Source organism: Heptranchias perlo, chromosome 41 (genome assembly GCF_035084215.1).
Source record: "Heptranchias perlo isolate sHepPer1 chromosome 41, sHepPer1.hap1, whole genome shotgun sequence".
Lineage (NCBI taxonomy): Eukaryota > Metazoa > Chordata > Chondrichthyes > Hexanchiformes > Hexanchidae > Heptranchias > Heptranchias perlo.
Genome location: NC_090365.1, coordinates 2,841,357 through 2,860,421, shown reverse-complemented (window position 1 = coordinate 2,860,421; position 19,065 = coordinate 2,841,357). Strand labels below are relative to the sequence as shown.

The window sequence follows — 19,065 nt, the reverse complement described above, 5'->3', positions numbered from 1 at the left end:
GTGAGAGTCAGTGTCTATGGAACTGACCCCCAGTGAGAGTCAGTGCCTGTGGAACTGTATCCCAGTGAGAGTCAGTGCCCGGGGAACTGTACCCCAGTGAGAGTCAGTGCCCGGGGGAACTGTACCCCAGAGAGAGTCAGTGCCTGTGGAACTGTCCCCCAGTGAGAGTCAGTGCCCGGGGAACTGTACCCCATAGAGAGTCAGTGTCTGTGGAACTGTCCCCCAGTGAGAGTCATTGTCTGTGGAACTGTACCCCAGTGAGAGTCAGTGCCTGTGGAACTGTACCCAGTGAGAGTCATTGTCTGTGGAACTGTACCCCAGTGAGAGTCAGTGTCTGTGGAACTGTCCCCCAGTGAGAGTCAGTGTCTGTGGAACTGTACCCCAGTGAGAGTCAGTGTCTGTGGAACTGTACCCCAGTGAGAGTCATTGTCTGTGGAACTGTACCCCAGTGAGAGTCAGTGTCTGTGGAACTGACCCCCAGTGAGAGTCAGTGTCTATGGAACTGTACCCCAGTGAGAGTCAGTGCCCGGGGAACTGTACCCCAGTGAGAGTCAGTGTCTGTGGAACTGTACCCCAGTGAGAGTCAGTGCCCGGGGAACTGTACCCCAGTGAGAGTCAGTGTCTGTGGAACTGTACCCCAGTGAGAGTCAGTGTCTGTGGAACTGTACCCCAGTGAGAGTCAGTGTCTGTGGAACTGTCCCCCAGTGAGAGTCAGTGTCTGTGGAACTGACCCCCAGTGGGAGTCAGTGTCTGTGGAATTGTACCCCAGTGAGAGTCAGTGCCCCGGGGAACTGTACCCCAGTGAGAGTCAGTGCCTGTGGAACTGTACCCCAGTGAGAGTCAGTGCCCGGGGAACTGTACCAAAGTGAGAGTCAGTGCCTGTGGAACTGTACCCCAGAGAGAGTCAGTGTCTGTGGAACTGTACCCCAGTGAGAGTCAGTGCCTGTGGAACTGTACCCCAGTGAGAGTCAGTGCCTGTGGAACTGTACCCCAGTGAGAGTCAGTGTCTGTGGAACTGACCCCCAGTGAGAGTCAGTGTCTGTGGAACTGTACCCCAGTGAGAGTCAGTGCCTGTGGAACTGTACCCCAGTGAGAGTCAGTGTCTGTGGAACTGACCCCCAGTGAGAGTCAGTGTCTGTGGAACTGACCCCCAGTGAGAGTCAGTGTCTGTGGAACTGTACCCCAGTGAGAGTCAGTGTCTATGGAACTGACCCCCAGTGAGAGTCAATGTCTGTGGAACTGACCCCCAGTGAGAGTCAGTGTCTGTGGAACTGTACCCCAATGAGAGTCAGTGTCTGTGGAACTGTACCCCAGTGAGAGTCAGTGTCTATGGAACTGACCCCCAGTGAGAGTCAGTGTCTGTGGAACTGTCCCCCAGTGAGAGTCAGTGTCTATGGAACTGACCCCCAGTGAGAGTCAGTGTCTATGGAACTGACCCCCAGTGAGAGTCAGTGTCTGTGGAACTGTACCCCAGTGAGAGTCAGTGTCTATGGAACTGACCCCCAATGAGAGTCAGTGTCTGTGGAACTGACCCCCAGTGAGAGTCAGTGTCTGTGGAACTGTCCCCCAGTGAGAGTCAGTGTCTATGGAACTGACCCCCAGTGAGAGTCAGTGTCTGTGGAACTGTACCCCCGTGAGAGTCAGTGTCTGTGGAACTGTCCCCCAGTGAGAGTCAGTGTCTGTGGAACTGTCCCCCAGTGAGAGTCAGTGTCTGTGGAACTGTCCCCCAGTGAGAGTCAGTGTCTGTGGAACTGTCCCCCAGTGAGTGTCAGTGTCTGTGGAACTGACCCCCAGTGAGAGTCAGTGTCTGTGGAACTGTACCCCAGTGAGAGTCAGCACCAGGGGAACCCGTAAAAAAAATCAAACAACAATGCTCTTGGAAAGAGGGGGATTGTTATTTCAGGGAGGAGGAATGCCCCTTTAAATTGTGGGCCATTCAGAGGTGAGCCGGCCCTTTAAGAGGCGCGGTGCTGCTCACCTTTCCGAGGTGTGGTCCAGGGCGTTGGCGTTGCTGGTGAGCAGCTGGAACTCGCTGATCCGGATCCTCTCCGTCTTCCTCACGTAGACCGAATAGTAAACGTAGACCTTGCCGTTGTGCTTGAAGCTGGGGTGGAAGGCCAGGCCCAGGAAGCCCCTCTCGTCGCCGAGCCAGGGGGAGGTGAGGACGGCCTGGGTCAGGTTGAGGAAGGGCCGCTCGACCCTGGAGCCGTTGGCCAGGTAGACCCACACCAGGCCCAGCTGCTCGGCCACGAAAAAGCGGTGAGTGCCGTCCCCGGCGTGGAGCAGGGCGACCGGGTTGCGGAGACGGTTGGCCACCTCGCGCAGGCAGAGCTGGAGGCAGCCGCGAGGGTCGGCTCGCACCCTCCCCAGGCCCGAGTTGAGACGGCTGCTGGACAACACGTTGGGGTAACAGTAGTCCCGATCGCCGAGCTCCAGGTAGCTGCAGAACCGCTCCCGGTCTGACTCCAGCTCCACGGAGCGCTCGTCTCCGGTCAGCAGGCTGAGAGTGGAACGGCAGCGCTTCCAGTAATCAGAGCAGTAATTGGGGCAAAGCCCCGGCAGCTGTCGCACTGGAGTCTCAGCGTCCTCCGCGTCGTACAAGTGAGCTGCGTACGGGGAGCACTGCTACAAGAGAGAGAAGAAAGAACTTGCATTTATATAGCGCCTTTCACCACCTCAAAAACATAGGAACAGGAGGGAGGCCATTCAGCCCCTCGAGCCCCTTCCGCCATTCGGTCAGTTCACGGCTGATCTGAGACCTAACTCCATATACCCGCCTTAGCCCCACATCCCTTAATATCTTTGGGTAACAAAAATCTATCAATCTCAGATTTAAAATTATTAATTGAGCTAGCATCGACTGCTTTTTGAGGAAGAGTTCCAAACTTCTACCACCCTTTGCGAAGAACCACTCCTGAAAGTCCTGGCTCTAATTTTTAGGCTCTGTCCCCTAGTTCTAGACTCCCCCAACCAGCGGAAATAGTTTCTCTCTATCCGCCCTATCAGTTCCCCTCGATATCTTGAAAACTTTGATCAAATCACCCCTTAATCTTCTAAATTCCAGGGAATTGGACCCTAGTTTGTGTAATCTCTCCTCGTAATTTAACTCTTGTCTAGTAATGGACAGCCCAAAGAGCTTTTACAGTCAATGAAGTACTTTTTTTTTTGAAGTGTAGTCACTGTTGTAATGTGGGCAACGCAGCAGCCGATTTGCGCACAGCAAGATCCCACAAACAGCAATGTGATAAATGATAATCTGCTTTTTTTTTTTGTTTGAGTGATTTTTGAGTTGAGGGATGAATATTGGCCCAAGACAGCGGGGAGAACTGCTTTTCTTCCAGTCGTGGCTGTGGGATCTTTTATCTCCACCCGAGAGGGCAGACGGGGGGGCCTTGGTTTAATGTTTCATCCGAAAGATGGCGCCTCCGACAGTGCAGCACTCCCCCAGTACTGCACTGGGAGTGTCAGCCTGGATTTTGTGCTCTGGAGGGAGGCTTGAACCCATGAGTTTCTGAGGTGAGGGTGCCACCCGCTGAGCCACGGCTGACTAAGGGCGTGGGAGGGGGGAGCAGGCAGAATTTTGTTTCAGTAACACACTGGGAATCAACACAGACACAGACACACACACGGCCCGGGGACCTGCAGTGACTTTAGAGTTGGGTCAAGATGTGTTAGCAATACCCACGATGAGAAGGGAAATTTGCTACAGCCGGTCTCTCAGAGCCCCCTGGGTTAGTGAGTGAATCAGACAGGGTTCCCAGTAAAGTCCATGTGAGTGTCAGGTGAGGAAAGGTTTGGGCTCAACATTGATGCCTGCCATGGCCGAATAGTCTATTGTTGCTTACTGTCTGAGTTCACACATACAAATTGGGCAATTGGAAGCTGGCCATGTACTGTACCATGAGTATGTCTGGGGCTCAGGGTTAAACAGAGACTGGGGTAACTCTGTACATTTACACAGTGAATAATCCTTACCCTGCTGAATAAACAGTGAGTCTGTACAGTCAGCGTGTCTCTCTAATTATTGCAGATGTTTGTGGTGCCTCGAGTCTGTGATTTGTGCTGTTCTCCCAATTTTTGTTCCATTTTTATTAGCATGAAACTGTCTCTGAAGAGTTAATTTTTTTGTATTAATTTTTTTTCGGATGAAGATGATTCATTGCTAGAAACATAAGATAAAGATTAAAAAACCCACCTTAATCCCTCAAAAATGCGTAATTGCTTGCTTCTTTATAGTATGTGACTAAATCTAATTATATTTTCCTTTAGCCTGGGGATAGCGGGCGAGCTGGAGAAAGGCTGAATCAGCTGGGTGTCTGCAGGAATCTCTCTGTTACAAGTAGAATATCAGTGTAATCTGAAGCACCCAGGCACGAAGGTGGCAAAGGAACCCTGCTGAAGGGGGGGCGGGGGTGGGAGAGGGTTGGGGGTGGGGGCGGGTGGGGGGAGATTTGGTGGGCGGGCATGGCAGGGGGGGGCAGGGGCGGAGTTGGAGTGGGTGGCGGAGTGGGGGTTTGGTTGGACGTGGGACTGGGAGGTAGGGGAGGGGGCTTGGGTGGGCTTGGTGGGGGCAGGGGTGGGTGTGGGGGGGTGAGAGGTGGGTGGCAGAGTGGGGGGGGGCACAGTTGCAAGCTGGGGAATGACTCGTCCCATCGTCTCCTGCATCGCTCAAAAGCCTTAAAGCATCGCACATCTTGAGGTGATTTGGGTAAGAGTCAGTAGGTAACCAGGCGGCCGGTCACTGCCTCCTTTGCTGCTCTGTAACTCAATCTGTTTCTTAGCGCTGTTCCCTCATTGTTGGTTAAATCCTAAATCAGAACGCTGAGATCTGTTAGGACCGGCAACTTCAGATAGATGGGAATTAATGGGAACAGGGATTCAAACCTTATGAAAAAAGAAAGATTTGCTTTTCTATAGCTCCTTTCACGACCCCAGGGCACCCCAAAGCTCTTTTGGAAGCCTGGTCACTGTTGTAATGTAGGAAATGCGGCAACCAATTTGTGCACAGCAAGATCCCACAAACAGCAGTGAGATAATGACCAGATAATCTGTTTTAGGTGTTGGTTGATGGATACCCTATTTCTCATCTACATGCTGTCCCTCGGCGACATCATCCGAAAACATAACCTCAGATTCCACGTGTACGCTGACGACACCCAGCTCTACGCCCCCACCACCTCTCTCGACCCCGCCACTGTCTCTCATTTGTCACACTGCTTGTCCGTACTGGATGAGCAAAATTTCCTCCAACTAAATATTGGGAAGACTGAAGCCATTGTCTTCGGTCCCCGCCGCAAACTCTGTTCCCTCGCCACCGACTCCATCCCTCTCCCCGGCCACTGTCTGAGGCTGAACCAGGCCGTTCACAAACTCGGCGTCCTATTTGACCCCGAGATGAGCTTCTGACCCCATAATCCTCTCCATCACCAAGACCGCCTACTTCCACCCCCGTAACATCGCCCGTCTCCGCCCCCTGCCTCAGCTCATCTGCTGCTGAAACCCTCATCCCTGCCTTTGTTACCTCCAGACTCGACTATTCCAATGATCTCCTGGCCGGTCTCCCATCTTCCACCCTCCGTAAACTTGAGCTCATCCAAAACTCTGCTGCCCGTCTCCCGACTCGCACCAAGTCCCGTTCTCCCATCACCCCCTGCACTCATTGACCTACATTGGCTCTCGGTCCGGGAATGCCTCGATTTTAAAATTCTCATCCTTGTATTCAAATCCCTCCGTGGCCTCGGCCCTCCCTATCTCTGTAACCTCCACCAGCCCTACAACCCTCCGAGATCTCTGCGCTCCTCCAATTCTGGCCTCTTGTGCATCCCCGATTTCCATTGCTCACCATTGGCGGCCGTGCCTTCAGCTGCCTGGGCCCTAAGCTCTGGAATTCCCTCCCTAAACCTCTCCCCCTCTCTCTCCTCCTTTAAGACGCTTTTAAAACCTACCTCTCTGACCAAGCTTTTGGTCACCTGTCCTAATATCTCCTTATGTGGCTCGGTGTCAATTTTTGTTTGATAATCGCTCCTGTGAAGCACCTTGGGAGGTTTTACTACGTTAAAGGCGCTATATAAATGCAAGTTGTTGTTGTTAATAAATATTGGCCAGGACACAGGGACAACTCCTCTGCTTTTCTTCGAATATTGTAAACAATTTTACAACACCAAGTTATAGTCCAACAATTTTATTTTTAATCCCACAAGCTTTCGGAGGCTTCCTCCTTCCTCAGGTGAACGGTGTGGAAATGAGATTTTCGAATCCTTCGCATTTTAAAATCACAGAACAACGCCTGGTGATTACTGCCCGTTGCCAAGGCAATCACAGTGAGCAGACAGAAAGGTGTCACCTAAAAAGGCCACCGAATATACAAACCCCCCCAAAAACAAAAAAAGAGAGAGAGAGATAAGGAAGACAGTCAATGACCCGTTATATTAAAAACAGATAACATTTGTTCGCTGGTGGGGTTACGTGTAGTGTGACATGAACCCAAGATCCCGGTTGAGGCCGTCCTCATGGGTGCGGAACTTAGCTATCAATTTCTGCTCGACGATTTTGCGTTGTCGTGTGTCTCGAAGGCCGCCTTGGAGTATGCTTACCCGAAGGTCGGTGGCTGAATGTCCATGACTGCTGAAGTGTTCCCCGACTGGGAGAGAACCCTCCTGTCTGGCGATTGTTGCACGGTGTCCGTTCATCCGTTGTCGCAGCGTCTGCATGGTCTCGCCAATGTACCATGCTCTGGGGCATCCTTTCCTGCAACGTATGAGGTAGACAACCTTGGCCGAGTCACAGGAGTATGAACCGTGCACCTGGTGAGTGGTGTCCTCTCGTTGATGGTGGTATCTGTGTCGATGATCTGGCATGTTTCTGCAAGACATGCCAGATCATCGACACAGATACCACCATCACACGAGAGGACACCACCCACCAGGTGCACGGTTCATACTCCTGTGACTCGGCCAACGTTGTCTACCTCATATGTTGCAGGAAAGGATGCCCCAGAGCATGGTACATTGGCGAGACCATGCAGATGCTGCGACAACGGATGAACGGACACCGCGCAACAATCGCCAAACAGGAGGGTTCTCTCCCTGTCGGGGAACACTTCAGCAGTCATGGACATTCATCCACCGACCTTCGGGTAAGCGTACTCCAAGGCGGCCTTCGAGACACACGACAACGCAAAATCGTCGAGCAGAAATTGATAGCTAAGTTCCGCACCCATGAGGACGGCCTCAACCGGGATCTTGGGTTCATGTCACACTACACGTAACCCCACCAGCGAACAAATGTTATCTGTTTTTAATATAACGGGTCATTGACTGTCTTCCTTATCTCTCTCTCTCTTTTTTTGTTTTTGGGGGTTTGTATATTCGGTGGCCTTTTTAGGTGACACCTTTCTGTCTGCTCACTGTGATTGCCTTGGCAACGGGCAGTAATCACCAGGCGTTGTTCTGTGATTTTAAAATGCGAAGGATTCGAAAATGTTATTTCCACACCGTTCACCTGAGGAAGGAGGAAGCCTCTGAAAGCTTGTGGGATTAAAAATAAAATTGTTGGACTATAACTTGGTGTTGTAAAATTGTTTACAATTGTCAACCCCAGTCCATCACCGGCATCTCCACATCATTTCTTCGAATAGTGGCGTGGGAGGGGAAACTTTAATCTGAGGTTCTTGTCCCTCATCAGAATCTCTCAATCTGAATCACAGCCCAATCTGAATCCCAATCCAAAAATTCACAATCAGAAACCAATAATTGCAAACCACCCAATTCTATTTCCGCAGCCAGAGACCCCAACTCAAAACCCCAACCAGAAAACCCCAAAACAAAATAAACCCCCAAAACCAGCCCCCAATCCGAAACTCCAAACACAATCCCGAATCCCACGCCCTCTATCAGATCCCCCCCCTCACTCCCCACCCCGACCTCACCTGACACAGGAGCTCTTGGATGTACTTTGCACAAACGGAGATCCCAGAATCATGGAAGTAGCTGAGGATGTGACGGTACCTTCGGGCAATGGCAGAGTCCTTGCGAGCATCACAGCATCCGAAGGATGAGTACATAGAGCAGAAGGACAGGGGCTCGGAGGGCTCGAACGGGGGCTTGAAATCCAGGCACTGGGGGTGAGATGCAACAGCCAGCATTTGAAAAGAAATGATCAGAAGGATCAGACTGCCCTTGAAGAAATGATTCACACTGCAAAGGAATGTCATTCTAAACAGGAAAATTGGGACTTAAACTTCACTAAGTGTTGGAAAGTGAATCTCTCTCTCTCTCTCTCTGTGCTTTTCTCTTTCTCTGCTTCTCACTCTCTTGTTCCAATTTTGTTTCTCCTTGCTTGTGTCTCTCCCTGTCTGTCAATATTTTTCTCTCTCTCCCTTTCTTTGTCTGTTTCTCCCTCCTTGTCTGTTTTACCTCTGTGCCTTGCTCTCTCTCCCTACCTTCTTTCTATAGTCTTGTGACCTTTTTCTCTCTTGTGCTGAGTGTACCTCTCTCTGTTTCTATGCCTCTCTGCTTTTTTTTCTCTCTCTCACTCTTTCTCTGTGTGTATGTCTCTCTCTCTCTGTGTGTGTCTCTCTCTCTGACTCTTTCTCTGTGTGTGTGTGTCTCTCTCTCTTTCTGTGTGTCTCTCTCTCTTTCTCTGTGTGTGTCTCTCTCTCTTTCTCTGTGTCTCTCTTTCTCTGTGTATGTCTCTCTCTCTTTCTCTGTGTGTGTCTCTCTCTCTCTGTGTGTCTCTCTCGCTCTCTCTCTCTGTCTCTCTCTCCCTCTCTGTGTGTGTGTGTCTCTCTCTCTCTCTCTCTGTCTCTCTCCCTCTTTCTGTGTGTGTGTCTCTCTCTCTGTCTCTCCCTCTCTGTGTGTGTGTGTCTCTCTCTCTCTGTCTCTCTCTCTCTTTCTCTGTGTGTGTCTCTCTCTCTCTCTTTCCTCAGTGCTTCTAAGCTCTGTGTTGATTTTGTTCAGTGAGGAGGGCTGCTCGGTTTTTTTTTTGGACACGTGTCTTTGGTTTAATCTGATCCAAGTTTTGAGCCAGCAGAATCTGTGCGTGAAAGGGCTGAACTCCCATTGTGAAAGGGGGCGAGAAGGGGACGGGAACAAAAAGGGACACAGAGGGGGAGACATTGGCCAAGCAAACCAAAACAGAGAGTTAGGAGAAAGAGAGAAGGAAGGAGAAAAAGAAATAGGAGAAAGAGAAAGTTCGGGGGGAGGGCGAAGAGAAAACAAAAAAGAGGAGAAATCTCAGGGGTTAGAGGATTAATTCAATAACTAGGATCATGACTTTAATGTAAGGAATCGTATTTAATTAATTTGTTAAATTGTATATACTGGTGTGTGGGAGCACAGGCTGAGAATCTGAGCTATTGATGTGTATTTGTCAATTGACTGATGCTGGGCAGTAAAATGAAAAGTAATTAGCACAGAGCATTGAGGCCCTGCTGCTGAACTTTCAGGAACCCTGTTTCCTGATTCCTGTCTTCTCTAACGAGGCTTTGGGGGTGGGCCCCTGGGGTGCCTTTAACTCACAGCCGTCAAAACAACCCCCCAACACGCTCCATAATACCAGAGGTTCCGTTCAAAAAAGGAAATCCTGAAATCTCATTGAATCATACAGCTCAGGAGGAGGCCATTCGGCCCATCGTGCCCGTGAAAGGGCTGTCCTATTAGTTAGTCCCACTCCTCCCTGCTCTTTCCCCCACAGCTCTGCAATTTTTTTTCTTCTCCTTTTTAATTATTTATCCAATTCCCTTTTTGAAAGCTATTATTGAATCTGCTTCCACCGCCCTTTCAGGCAGCACATTCCAGATCACGACAACTCACTGAGTTATAAAATTTCTCCTCATCTCACCCCCCCTGGCTCTTTTGCCAATTATCTTAAATCTGTGCCCTCTGGTTACTGGCCCTCCTGCCACTGGAAACAGCTTCTCCTTACCAGGAGGTGTAGAATATAAAAGTCGAGATGTAATGGTGAATCTGTATAAAAGCTTAGTCAGGCCACAGTTGGAGTACTCCACACAGCAGGAAGGATATTGAGGCAACAGAGAGGGTTCATCACAGATTGACTGGGACACTGCCTGGAATGAGAAAACACAAATCAAAGTGAGACTTGAAAAATTAGGGCTATTTTTTATTAGAACAGAGGAGATTAAGAGTTGGTTTGATAGAGGTGTTTAAAATTATGAAGGAACGGGGCCAAGTGGATAGAAACAATCTGTTTCCAATGATTGAAGGGCCTGGAACGAAGGCAGATAAGAGTAAATGTGAGAGATTTAGGGCAGAGAGTGGGAGAAACCTTTTTACACAAGAGGGTTGAGAGGCTGCAGAATTCACTACTGGCGTTTGTGATTCAAGTAGAGATTGCGTCAAGAATTAGGGATAGGTTAGATAGGTGGGTGAAGGAAAGGGGAATAAAGGGATTAGGGAACAGAACACATGGGATTAGGACAATGCAAGGAGGTCGAACACCAACTAGTTGGATCGATCGGCCTGTTTCCCTGTTGTAATTTCTATATAATAATTCTATGGCAAATCACCTTCCAATCTCCTCCAGCCCTATGACCCTCCGTGATCTCTGTGTTCCTCCAATTCTGGCCTCTTGCGCATCCCCTATTTTAATCGCTCCACCATTGGCGGCCGTGCCTTCAGCTGCCCAGGCCCTAAGCTCTGGAATTCCCTCCCTAAACCTCTCCGCCTCTCTCTCCTCCTTTAAGATGCTCCTTAAAACCTACCTCTTTGACCAAGCTTTTGGTCACCTGTCCTAATATCTCCTTATGTGGCTCGGTGTCAAATTTTGTTTGATAATCGCTCCTGTGAAGCGTTTTGGGAGGTTAAAGGCGCTATATAAATGCAAGTTTTTGTCGTATAATTTTAGAATATTTGCCAAGGGAGCGTTGTGCCATTTGATTGAATATCTGAAGCCCTCTCCACAACCGGAATTTAAAGGTGGGCTCTGACGGGGAATGGAATCCCTGCGGAGGCAGCTTCCAGGATTACACCCTCTCCCTCTCCCAACCCAGGAAGTCCGAGGCCTCTTCTCTATTCTGTGGCTTTCAAAATTCCTCCTCACCGTTTGTCCTCATTCGTCCCACCGACTGCTTTCGCAGAACTGCGGAGTCACACAGCTTTGAGAGCTGGATTGTTCTCTTTGCAGGGAGAGGGTTAAGGAGCAGCAGTGAGTCACCAGAAGGAAACGGGGAGGAGAAAACATGTTTATAACGGCTGGAGATCGTCGTCAGACAAAAACATATATCATGGATTTATCTTATCCCTGACCTGGTACCAGCCAGATGAGAACAGCAAGACGGCTTTCAAATGTTTGTTGGTAACCAGATCGAGGTCTGTCACACTCAGTAGAACTAACTAAGGTGGCTCACACGGTGGGCCGCACTCTCACCTCTGCATCAGAAGGTCGTGGGTTCGAGTCCCACTCCAGAGACTTGAGCACATAATCCAGGCTGACACCCCCAGTGCAGTACTGAGGGAGTGCTGCACCGTCAGAGGTGCCGTCTTTCGGATGAGACGTTGAACCGAGGCCCCGTCTGCCCTCTCAGGTGGGCGTAAATGATCCCACGGCCACTATTTCGAAGAACAGCAGGGGAGTTCTCCCCGGTGTCCTGGGGCCAATATTTATCCCTCAACCAACATCACTAAAGAAACAGATTATCTGGTCGTTATCACATTGCTGTTTGTGGGATCTTGCTGTGCGCAACATTGGCTGCTGCGTTTCCTACATTACAACAGTGACTACACTTCAAAAGCACTTCATTGGCTGTAAAGTGCTTTGGGATGTCCTGAGATGGTAAAAGGTGCTATAGAAATGCAAATCTTTCTTTCTTTATAACACAGCCTCTAACACTCACACACAACTTCTCATTAAAAGAATTGTAGGGATTTTCATGCTCATCAAGGTCAGTGATGTTAGCACTGGAACGCTTTCCATTGCAGGCACATTGTCAGCTTCAAACACTCCCAGGGCAGGTACAACAGTGGGTATTTACTGAGCAAAGCTTCCTCGACACTGCCTGTTCAACATGTTTCAGCCCCAACTTCAAAGCAGCACCTCCTAAAGCACTAGTGTAATAAACTGTGTTTCCTGCGCCAGCCATCCTGCACTAATTAGCATCAGGCTCGGCGTTTGCAATGGGAGGCCATGCTCCCTCTAAACTCATTTTACGTATGGCCCTTACAGCCAGCACGTGGAGGACAATCTCATCCCACCATTCCGGGCTGGATTTAAACCTCTCCGCCTCTCTCTCCTCCTTTAAGATGCTCCTTAAAACCTACCTCTTTGACCGAGCTTTTGGTCACCTGTCCTGATGTCTCCTTATGTGGCTCGGAGTCAAATTCTCTCTGATTACCCTCCTGTGAAGCACACTGGGACGTTTTTACTACGTTAAAGGCGCTATATAAATGCAAGTTAGTCCCATCCCCTGGGAACAGCCAGCCTGTGAAAACAGGAAGAGACGGGATCGAGGATTCAGTGGGAGATCTGCGGGATGAAGTTTGATCCTGATTTTCAACCAGCTGTGGCCTGGCGTCCTCTCAGAGAGCAGCAGGGAGGAGGGGCTCGGGACAGTCGATCTTTTACAGGGAGTTGTGGGGTTCTCTGGCTTTTTGTTAGGAGATCCGTGCCTCAACTATTCCCTGTGGAAAAGCATTTCCGTGCTTCGGCAAACCTCTGTATAAATAAATTTCTCCTAACGGCTCCCCTCACTCTCTTATTGACAATTCACAACCTCTTGTCACCGAGTCCCCCATCAAAAGAAATAATCTTTCCCTATTCACTCCAGCAGAATTTGAAAAACCCTCTATTAAATATCCCTCAATCCCGTCTCTCTCAGAAACACGTCTAATTGTCTCTTGACTTTGTTTATGCTGTCTGTCTCTAGCTCGTTCCATGCCTCTGTGACCCTGGCCTGCGCCCACCCCCCCCTGTCGGAGACTGTGATCTGTGGGCTCGAGGACTCGACAAATGTTATGAATGTCAGAGAGAGGGGGGAAAAAAAAAAGTTTTGCTTCTGATTGTCAAATATATCTGAAAATTGGAAGTTTGCTCACAGCTGCTGGCACAGGATGAACAGTCTCTCTATTTGAGCTCTGGCAGGAGCTCAGGGGCTCATCAACAAAGAGGGTACTGGCATCGAACGGCTTCTGTGAAAATATTTCCGAGGCATCTTTTTTTTTTCTTTTCGTGGCCTAACTGATCTCAAATTTCGCTTTGTCAGTGGGGAGGGGATGGAGGTAGGGAGGGGGAAGGAGATGGGGAGAGAGCGGGAGGGAGACGGGGGGATGGAGATGGGGGAGAGGGGTTGGAGATGGGGGAGGGGGTTTGGAGAAGGGTGGAGATGGGGATAGGGGGTGGGGATAGGGGGTGGAGATGAGGGGGTGGAGATGAGGGGATGGATGTGGAGATGGGGGGGTGGAAATGGGGAGGGGATGGAGATGGGGACGGGGTGGAGAGGGGGAGAGGGGTTGGAGATGGGGGGTGGAGATGGGGAGGGGGTGGAGAGGGGGACGGGGTGGAGAGGGGGAGAGGGGTTGGAGATGGGGGGTGGAGATGGGGAGGGGGTGGAGAGGGGGACGGGGTGGAGAGGGGGAGAGGGGTTGGAGATGGGGGGTGGAGATGGGGAGGGGGTGGAGAGGGGGGTGTGGTGGTGATGGGGGGTGGAGGTGGGGAGAGGGGGTGGGATGGGGAGGGGGTGGAGATGGGGAGGGGGTGGAGAGGGGGTGGAGAGGGGGTGGGGTGGGGGTGGAGAGGGGGAGGGGGGTGGGAATGGGGAGAGGGGATGCTTTACACCAGTTTATCATGATGACACTATGCTGTGTGTTTGAGAACTTCCTTAAATACACTTTTCACCATGTTGTTGTCTCTTTTAACATCAGACTGACTTTTCCGGAGGAATCGTGTTTGACAGTGAAATTATGCTGACGGGGAATTTCCACTGTTGCCATGGGACCCACGTGCTTTCTTACTGGGTATCCTGCCAATCCCATCCCTGGCGTTTTGTTTCGAGCTGGTCAACCATGGTCAGCTGACCTTCGGGCACTGCACCAAGATATTTCCCAGTATCGTGCCGGGTTACAGCAGGGGAGAGAGATCGTTCAGTGAATTTCCATTAGGTTCTCAGCTCCTCCTCCTCCTTATTCTTTCCTCTGGCAGATGCTGATTTATGCCGTTCCTTGCTCGAGTATCTCTTCTCCAGGTCAGACTCCCACCTTCCACCCTCCGTAAATTTGAGCTCATCCAGAACTCTGCTGCCTGTACCCAAACTCGCACTAAGTCCCGTTCCCCCGTCACCCACTGTGCTCCCTGACCTACATTGGGTCTTGGTCCTTGATTTTAAAATTCTCATCCTTGTTTTCAAATCCCTCCATGGCCTCACTCCCTCCCTCTCTCTGTAACCTCCTCCAGCCCTACAACCCTCCGAGATCTCTGCGCTCCTCCAATTCCGGCCTCTTGCGCTTCCCCGATTTTCGTGGATCCACCATTGGCGGCCGTGCCTTCAGCTGCCTGGGCCCTAAGCTCTGGAATTCCCTCCCTAAACCTCTCCCCCCTCTCTCTCCTCTTTTAAGACCCTCCTTAAAACCTACCTCCTTGACCAAGCCTTTGGTCACCTGTCCTAATATCTACCTACGTGGCTCGGTGTCAATTTTTGTCTGTGCAGTGCCTTTGGACATTTTACTACGTTAAAGGTGCTATATAAATGCACAGTGTTGTTGGGGCAGTACCCCACAGCACTGCCTGATCCCTTCGTCAAGCAGGGTCACTGGACATTGATCAGGTCAGAAAACCTCTGATCTTTGCCCTTCCTAGCCTCCGGGGCATTGACGCAACATGCAACGGTTCATTGCTGCCCTGGGTACAGATTAGTTAACTCATCGCCGATCAGAGCTGCTCCCACCTGGGCAGCAGAGGACAGCACGGCTGCATTCTTAAGGTTTAATTGATTAGTAGTTTGAAGCTGCATTAAACACGACGAACATTTGTAAATCATTTCAATACAGGTAGTCCTGTAGTAATATAATGTAATATTAACCAAATCAGTTAAGAAGTTCCCCTTTTCTGTATCTAACCCGTGCCGTACCTGCCCTGGGAGTGTTTGATGGGACAGTGTAGAGGGAGCTTTACTCTGTATCTAACCCGTGCTGTACATGCCCTGGGAGTGTTTGATGGGACAGTGTAGAGGGAGCTTTACTCTGTATCTAACCCGTGCTGTACCTGCCCTGGGAGTGTTTGATGGGACAGTGTAGAGGGAGCTTTACACTGTATCTAACCCTGTACCTGCCCTGGGAGTGTTTAATGGGACAGTGTAGAGGGAGCTTTACTCTGTATCTAACCCGTGCTGTACCTGCCCTGGGAGTGTTTGATGGGACAGTGTAGAGGGAGCTTTACTCTGTATCTAACCCGTGCTGTACCTGCCCTGGGAGTGTTTGATGGGACAGTGTAGAGGGAGCTTTACTCTGTATCCGACTGACATTTCACAAATTGATGAGTGAAAACACTCAATAAGAATGTTGTAAATGATTAAGTTTGATATTTCACCAGCCTATGAGGGGCCTTCTGTTCTCGTGAGTTATAATTAGGTGCCTCACACCTGCCTGTTACTTACAGGGCAATAAAATGGTCGTCAGTGATTTCCAAGGCAGCGTTTTATCAAGCCTCTCCGATAGCATCGTAAAGTGCGAGAGCAAAGACTGAGAATATTAGCACAGGTCTGACTCCACTCGCTCAGTCAAGGGGTTTTCTCTGTGAATAATATGCACTTTTTTTATTAAACTGTACTGCACATGTCCGCTGAGTGACGGCATGATGGAGGTGAAAGGTTGGAGGTGAAAGGTGAGAGTGAGGAAGGAAGCTGGAGGAAACTGTGTCGCAGGACGAGCTCGACACTAGAGGCAGCTTTAATAGTGACACAATACCTGGGGGTACACGGGATATACCACCAATGGAATATACAGGGTGAACACACGTGATTGACGGACAGGAAAAGACCAGCTGGTCCATCAAACCCACACTCATAATGGCCGGAGCATCCTGACTAAACACTTCCTCCTGATTTGACACCGAGCCACATATTAGGACAGGTGACCAAAAGCTTGGTCAAAGAGGCAGGTTTTAAGGAGCGTCTTAAAGGAGGAGGGAGAGGGGGAGAGGTTTAGGGAGGGAATTCCAGAGCTTAGGACCTGGGCAGCTGAAGGCACGGCCGCCAATGGTGGGGCGATGAAAATCGGGGATGCGCAAGAGGCCAGAATTGGAGGAGCGCAGAGATCTCAGGGGATTGTAGGGCTGGAGGAGGTTACAGAGATGGGGAGGGGGGGGTGAGGGACATGGAGGGATTTGAACACGAGGATGAGAATTTTAAAATCCAGGTGTTGCTGGACCGGGAGACAATGTGGGTCAGCGAGCACAGGGGGTGAGGGATGAACGGGACTTGGTGCGAGTTAGGATACGGGCAGCAGAGTTTTGGATGAGCTCAAGTTTACAGAGGGTGGAAGATGGGAGACCGGCCTGGAGAACATTGGAATAGCTGAGCCTGGAGGTAACAAAGGCATGGATGAGGGTCTCAGCAGGAGATGAGCTGAGGCAGGGGTGGAGACGAGTGATATCACAGAGGTGGGAGTCGGCGGTCTTGGCGATGGAGCAGATAAGGCACGTGGAGGAATTGGCAGCAGCAATGCAGGTAGGGATGAAAATGACATTGGGGTCTTGACGTCCTTTGACCTCTGTTTCTTTACGAGGCCCCCCCCTCTTTCCATCTGTTTCCAGTGACAATTCCATCCTCTGGCGGTTCGGGTTTCAGTCCAATTTCGATTCCACCACCGGACAGTTTTTGTTTCGGTGTAAACGGGACAAAAATCGGACGCAGTGAATTAAATGTGGATTTCGACAGTGGCGGAGGAATGAATTAACGGGACAGCTTGTTCACTGAAATCCTCTTCTCCAGCAGTGCCCCCCCCGGTGCCCACACAGGCCAGGGGCCGTCCACCTGCTGCACGGAAATGTTGCTGTTGATTTTCATTCGATGCGGGGCGCCGGGTAGATTTTACTGATCAGCACACTTGCGATGAGAACAGTGGGACTAAAAACAGACAAATCCCCTGGACCCGATGGCCTGCAAGAGGTGGCTGCAGGGAGAGTGGATGCATTGGTTGTGATCTTCCAAAATTCCCTAGATTCCGGAACAATCCCAGCGGATCGGAAGGTGGCAAATGTAACCCCGCTATTCAAGAAAGGAGGGAGAGAGAGAAAACAGGGAACTACAGGCCAGTTAGCCTGACATCAGTCCTCAGGAAAATGCTGGAATCTATTATTAAGGACATGGTAACAGGGCACTTAGAAAATCATCATATGATTAGGCAGAGTCAGCATGGTTTTACGAAAGGGAAATAGTGTTTGACAAATCTGTTAGAGTTTTTTGAGGATGTAACTGGCAGGTAGATAAAGGGGAACCAGTGGTATATTTGGATTTTCAAAAGACATTCGATAAGGTACCACTCGAAAGGTTGTTACACACAGTAAGGGCCCATGGGGTTGGGGGTAATATATTAGCATGGATTGAGGATTGGTTAACGGACAGAAAACAGACAGTAGGGATAAACGGGTCATTCTCAGTTTGGCGGGCTGTAACTAGTGGGGTACCGCAAGGATCAGTGCTCGGGCCTCAGCTATTTACAATCTTTAAGATGAAGGGACTGAGTGTAATGTATCCAAGTTTGCTGATGATACAAAGCTAGGTGGGAAAGTAAGCTGTGAGGAGGACACAAAGAGTCTGCAAAGGGATATAGACAGGTTAAGTGAGTGGGCAAGAAGGTGGCAGATGGAGTATAATGTGGGGAAATGTGAGATTATTCACTTTGGTAGGAAGGATAGAAAAACAGAATATTTTTTAAATGGTGAGAAACTATTAAATGTTGGTGTTGAGGGATTTGGGTGTCCATTTACATGAAGCACAGAAAGTTAACATGCAGGTACAGCAAGCAATTGGAAAGGCAAATGGTTTGTTGGCTTTTATTGCAAGGGGGTTGGAGCACAAGAGTAAGGAAGTCTTGCTACAGTTGTATAGTGAGACCTCACCTGGAGTACTGTGTACAGTTTTGGTCTCCTTATCTAAGGAAGGATATACTTGCCTTAGAGGCGGTGCAACAAAGGTTCACTAGATTGATTCCTGGGATGAGAGGGTTGTCCTATGAGGAGAGATTGAGTAGAATGGGCCTATACTCTCTGGAGTTTAGAAGAATGAGAGGTGATCTCATTGAAACATATAAGATTCTGAGGGAGCTTGACAGGGTAGATACTGAGAGGCTGTTTCCCCTGGCTGGAGAGTCTAGAACTAGGGGGGCATAGTTGCTGGATAAGGGGACGGCCATTTAGAACAGTGATGAGAAGAAATGTCTTCACTCAGAGGGTTGTGAATCTTTGGAATTCTCTACCCCAGAGGGCTGTGGATGCTCAGTCGTTGAGTATATTCAAGACTGAGATCGATGGATTTTTGGACTCTAGGGGAATCAAAGGATATGGGGATCAGGCGGGAAAGTGGAGTTGAGGTCGAAGATCAGCCATGATCTTATTGAATGGCGGAGCAGGCTCGAGGGGCCGTATGGCCAACTCCTGCTCCTATTTCTTACGTTCTTAAGTAACGAATTCCCAAAATACCCTCCCGTCACGTGAAACTCTTCCTCATGGCCGGTCCGTATAGCTCAGCTGCTCGCTGGAGAAACTTGCTAAGCCATCAGGGGAACGTTGAGGTCATACTTTTTCCTCATTTATTAAACGTACAAGTGGATTTCCTGTGTGGCTGTTTAAAGTAGGCCGGAGGCTGTGCTGCCACAGAATTGCTGGAACGGGGCATCTCACCGTGTGTCCCATTAGTTAGACCTTCTCTCTCACCCTTCAGCTCGAAAATATTTTGCCCTGTAACTTGCTGGCCGTGCGAGCTGATAACGGGGTGCCTGGGACCTTAGTGAAGGGCGGGACCCACAGTCTCCTTAACCGAAGAGATGGAAGGATTGAGAAAGAAACAGAAATGGCGGAGAAGGAAATTGGGTGAATTAGAATAAAATCAGGTATGGAAAG

At 50.0% G+C, this 19,065-nt stretch overlaps 1 protein-coding gene across 1 annotated transcript in view; it reads right to left on the bottom strand.

Annotated features, from left to right (window-relative positions):
* The window catches only part of LOC137305931 (HHIP-like protein 1), a 28,896-nt gene extending 16,424 nt beyond the window's left edge, over positions 1 to 12,472 (bottom strand). Inside the window, 3 exon segments of the mRNA XM_067974886.1 lie at positions 1,979 to 2,625; positions 7,928 to 8,116; positions 12,276 to 12,472. Coding sequence (XP_067830987.1) covers positions 1,979 to 2,625; positions 7,928 to 8,062 — 782 coding nt within the window. The 5' untranslated portion in view covers positions 8,063 to 8,116; positions 12,276 to 12,472.
* Between the last annotated feature and the right edge of the window lie 6,593 nt (positions 12,473 to 19,065).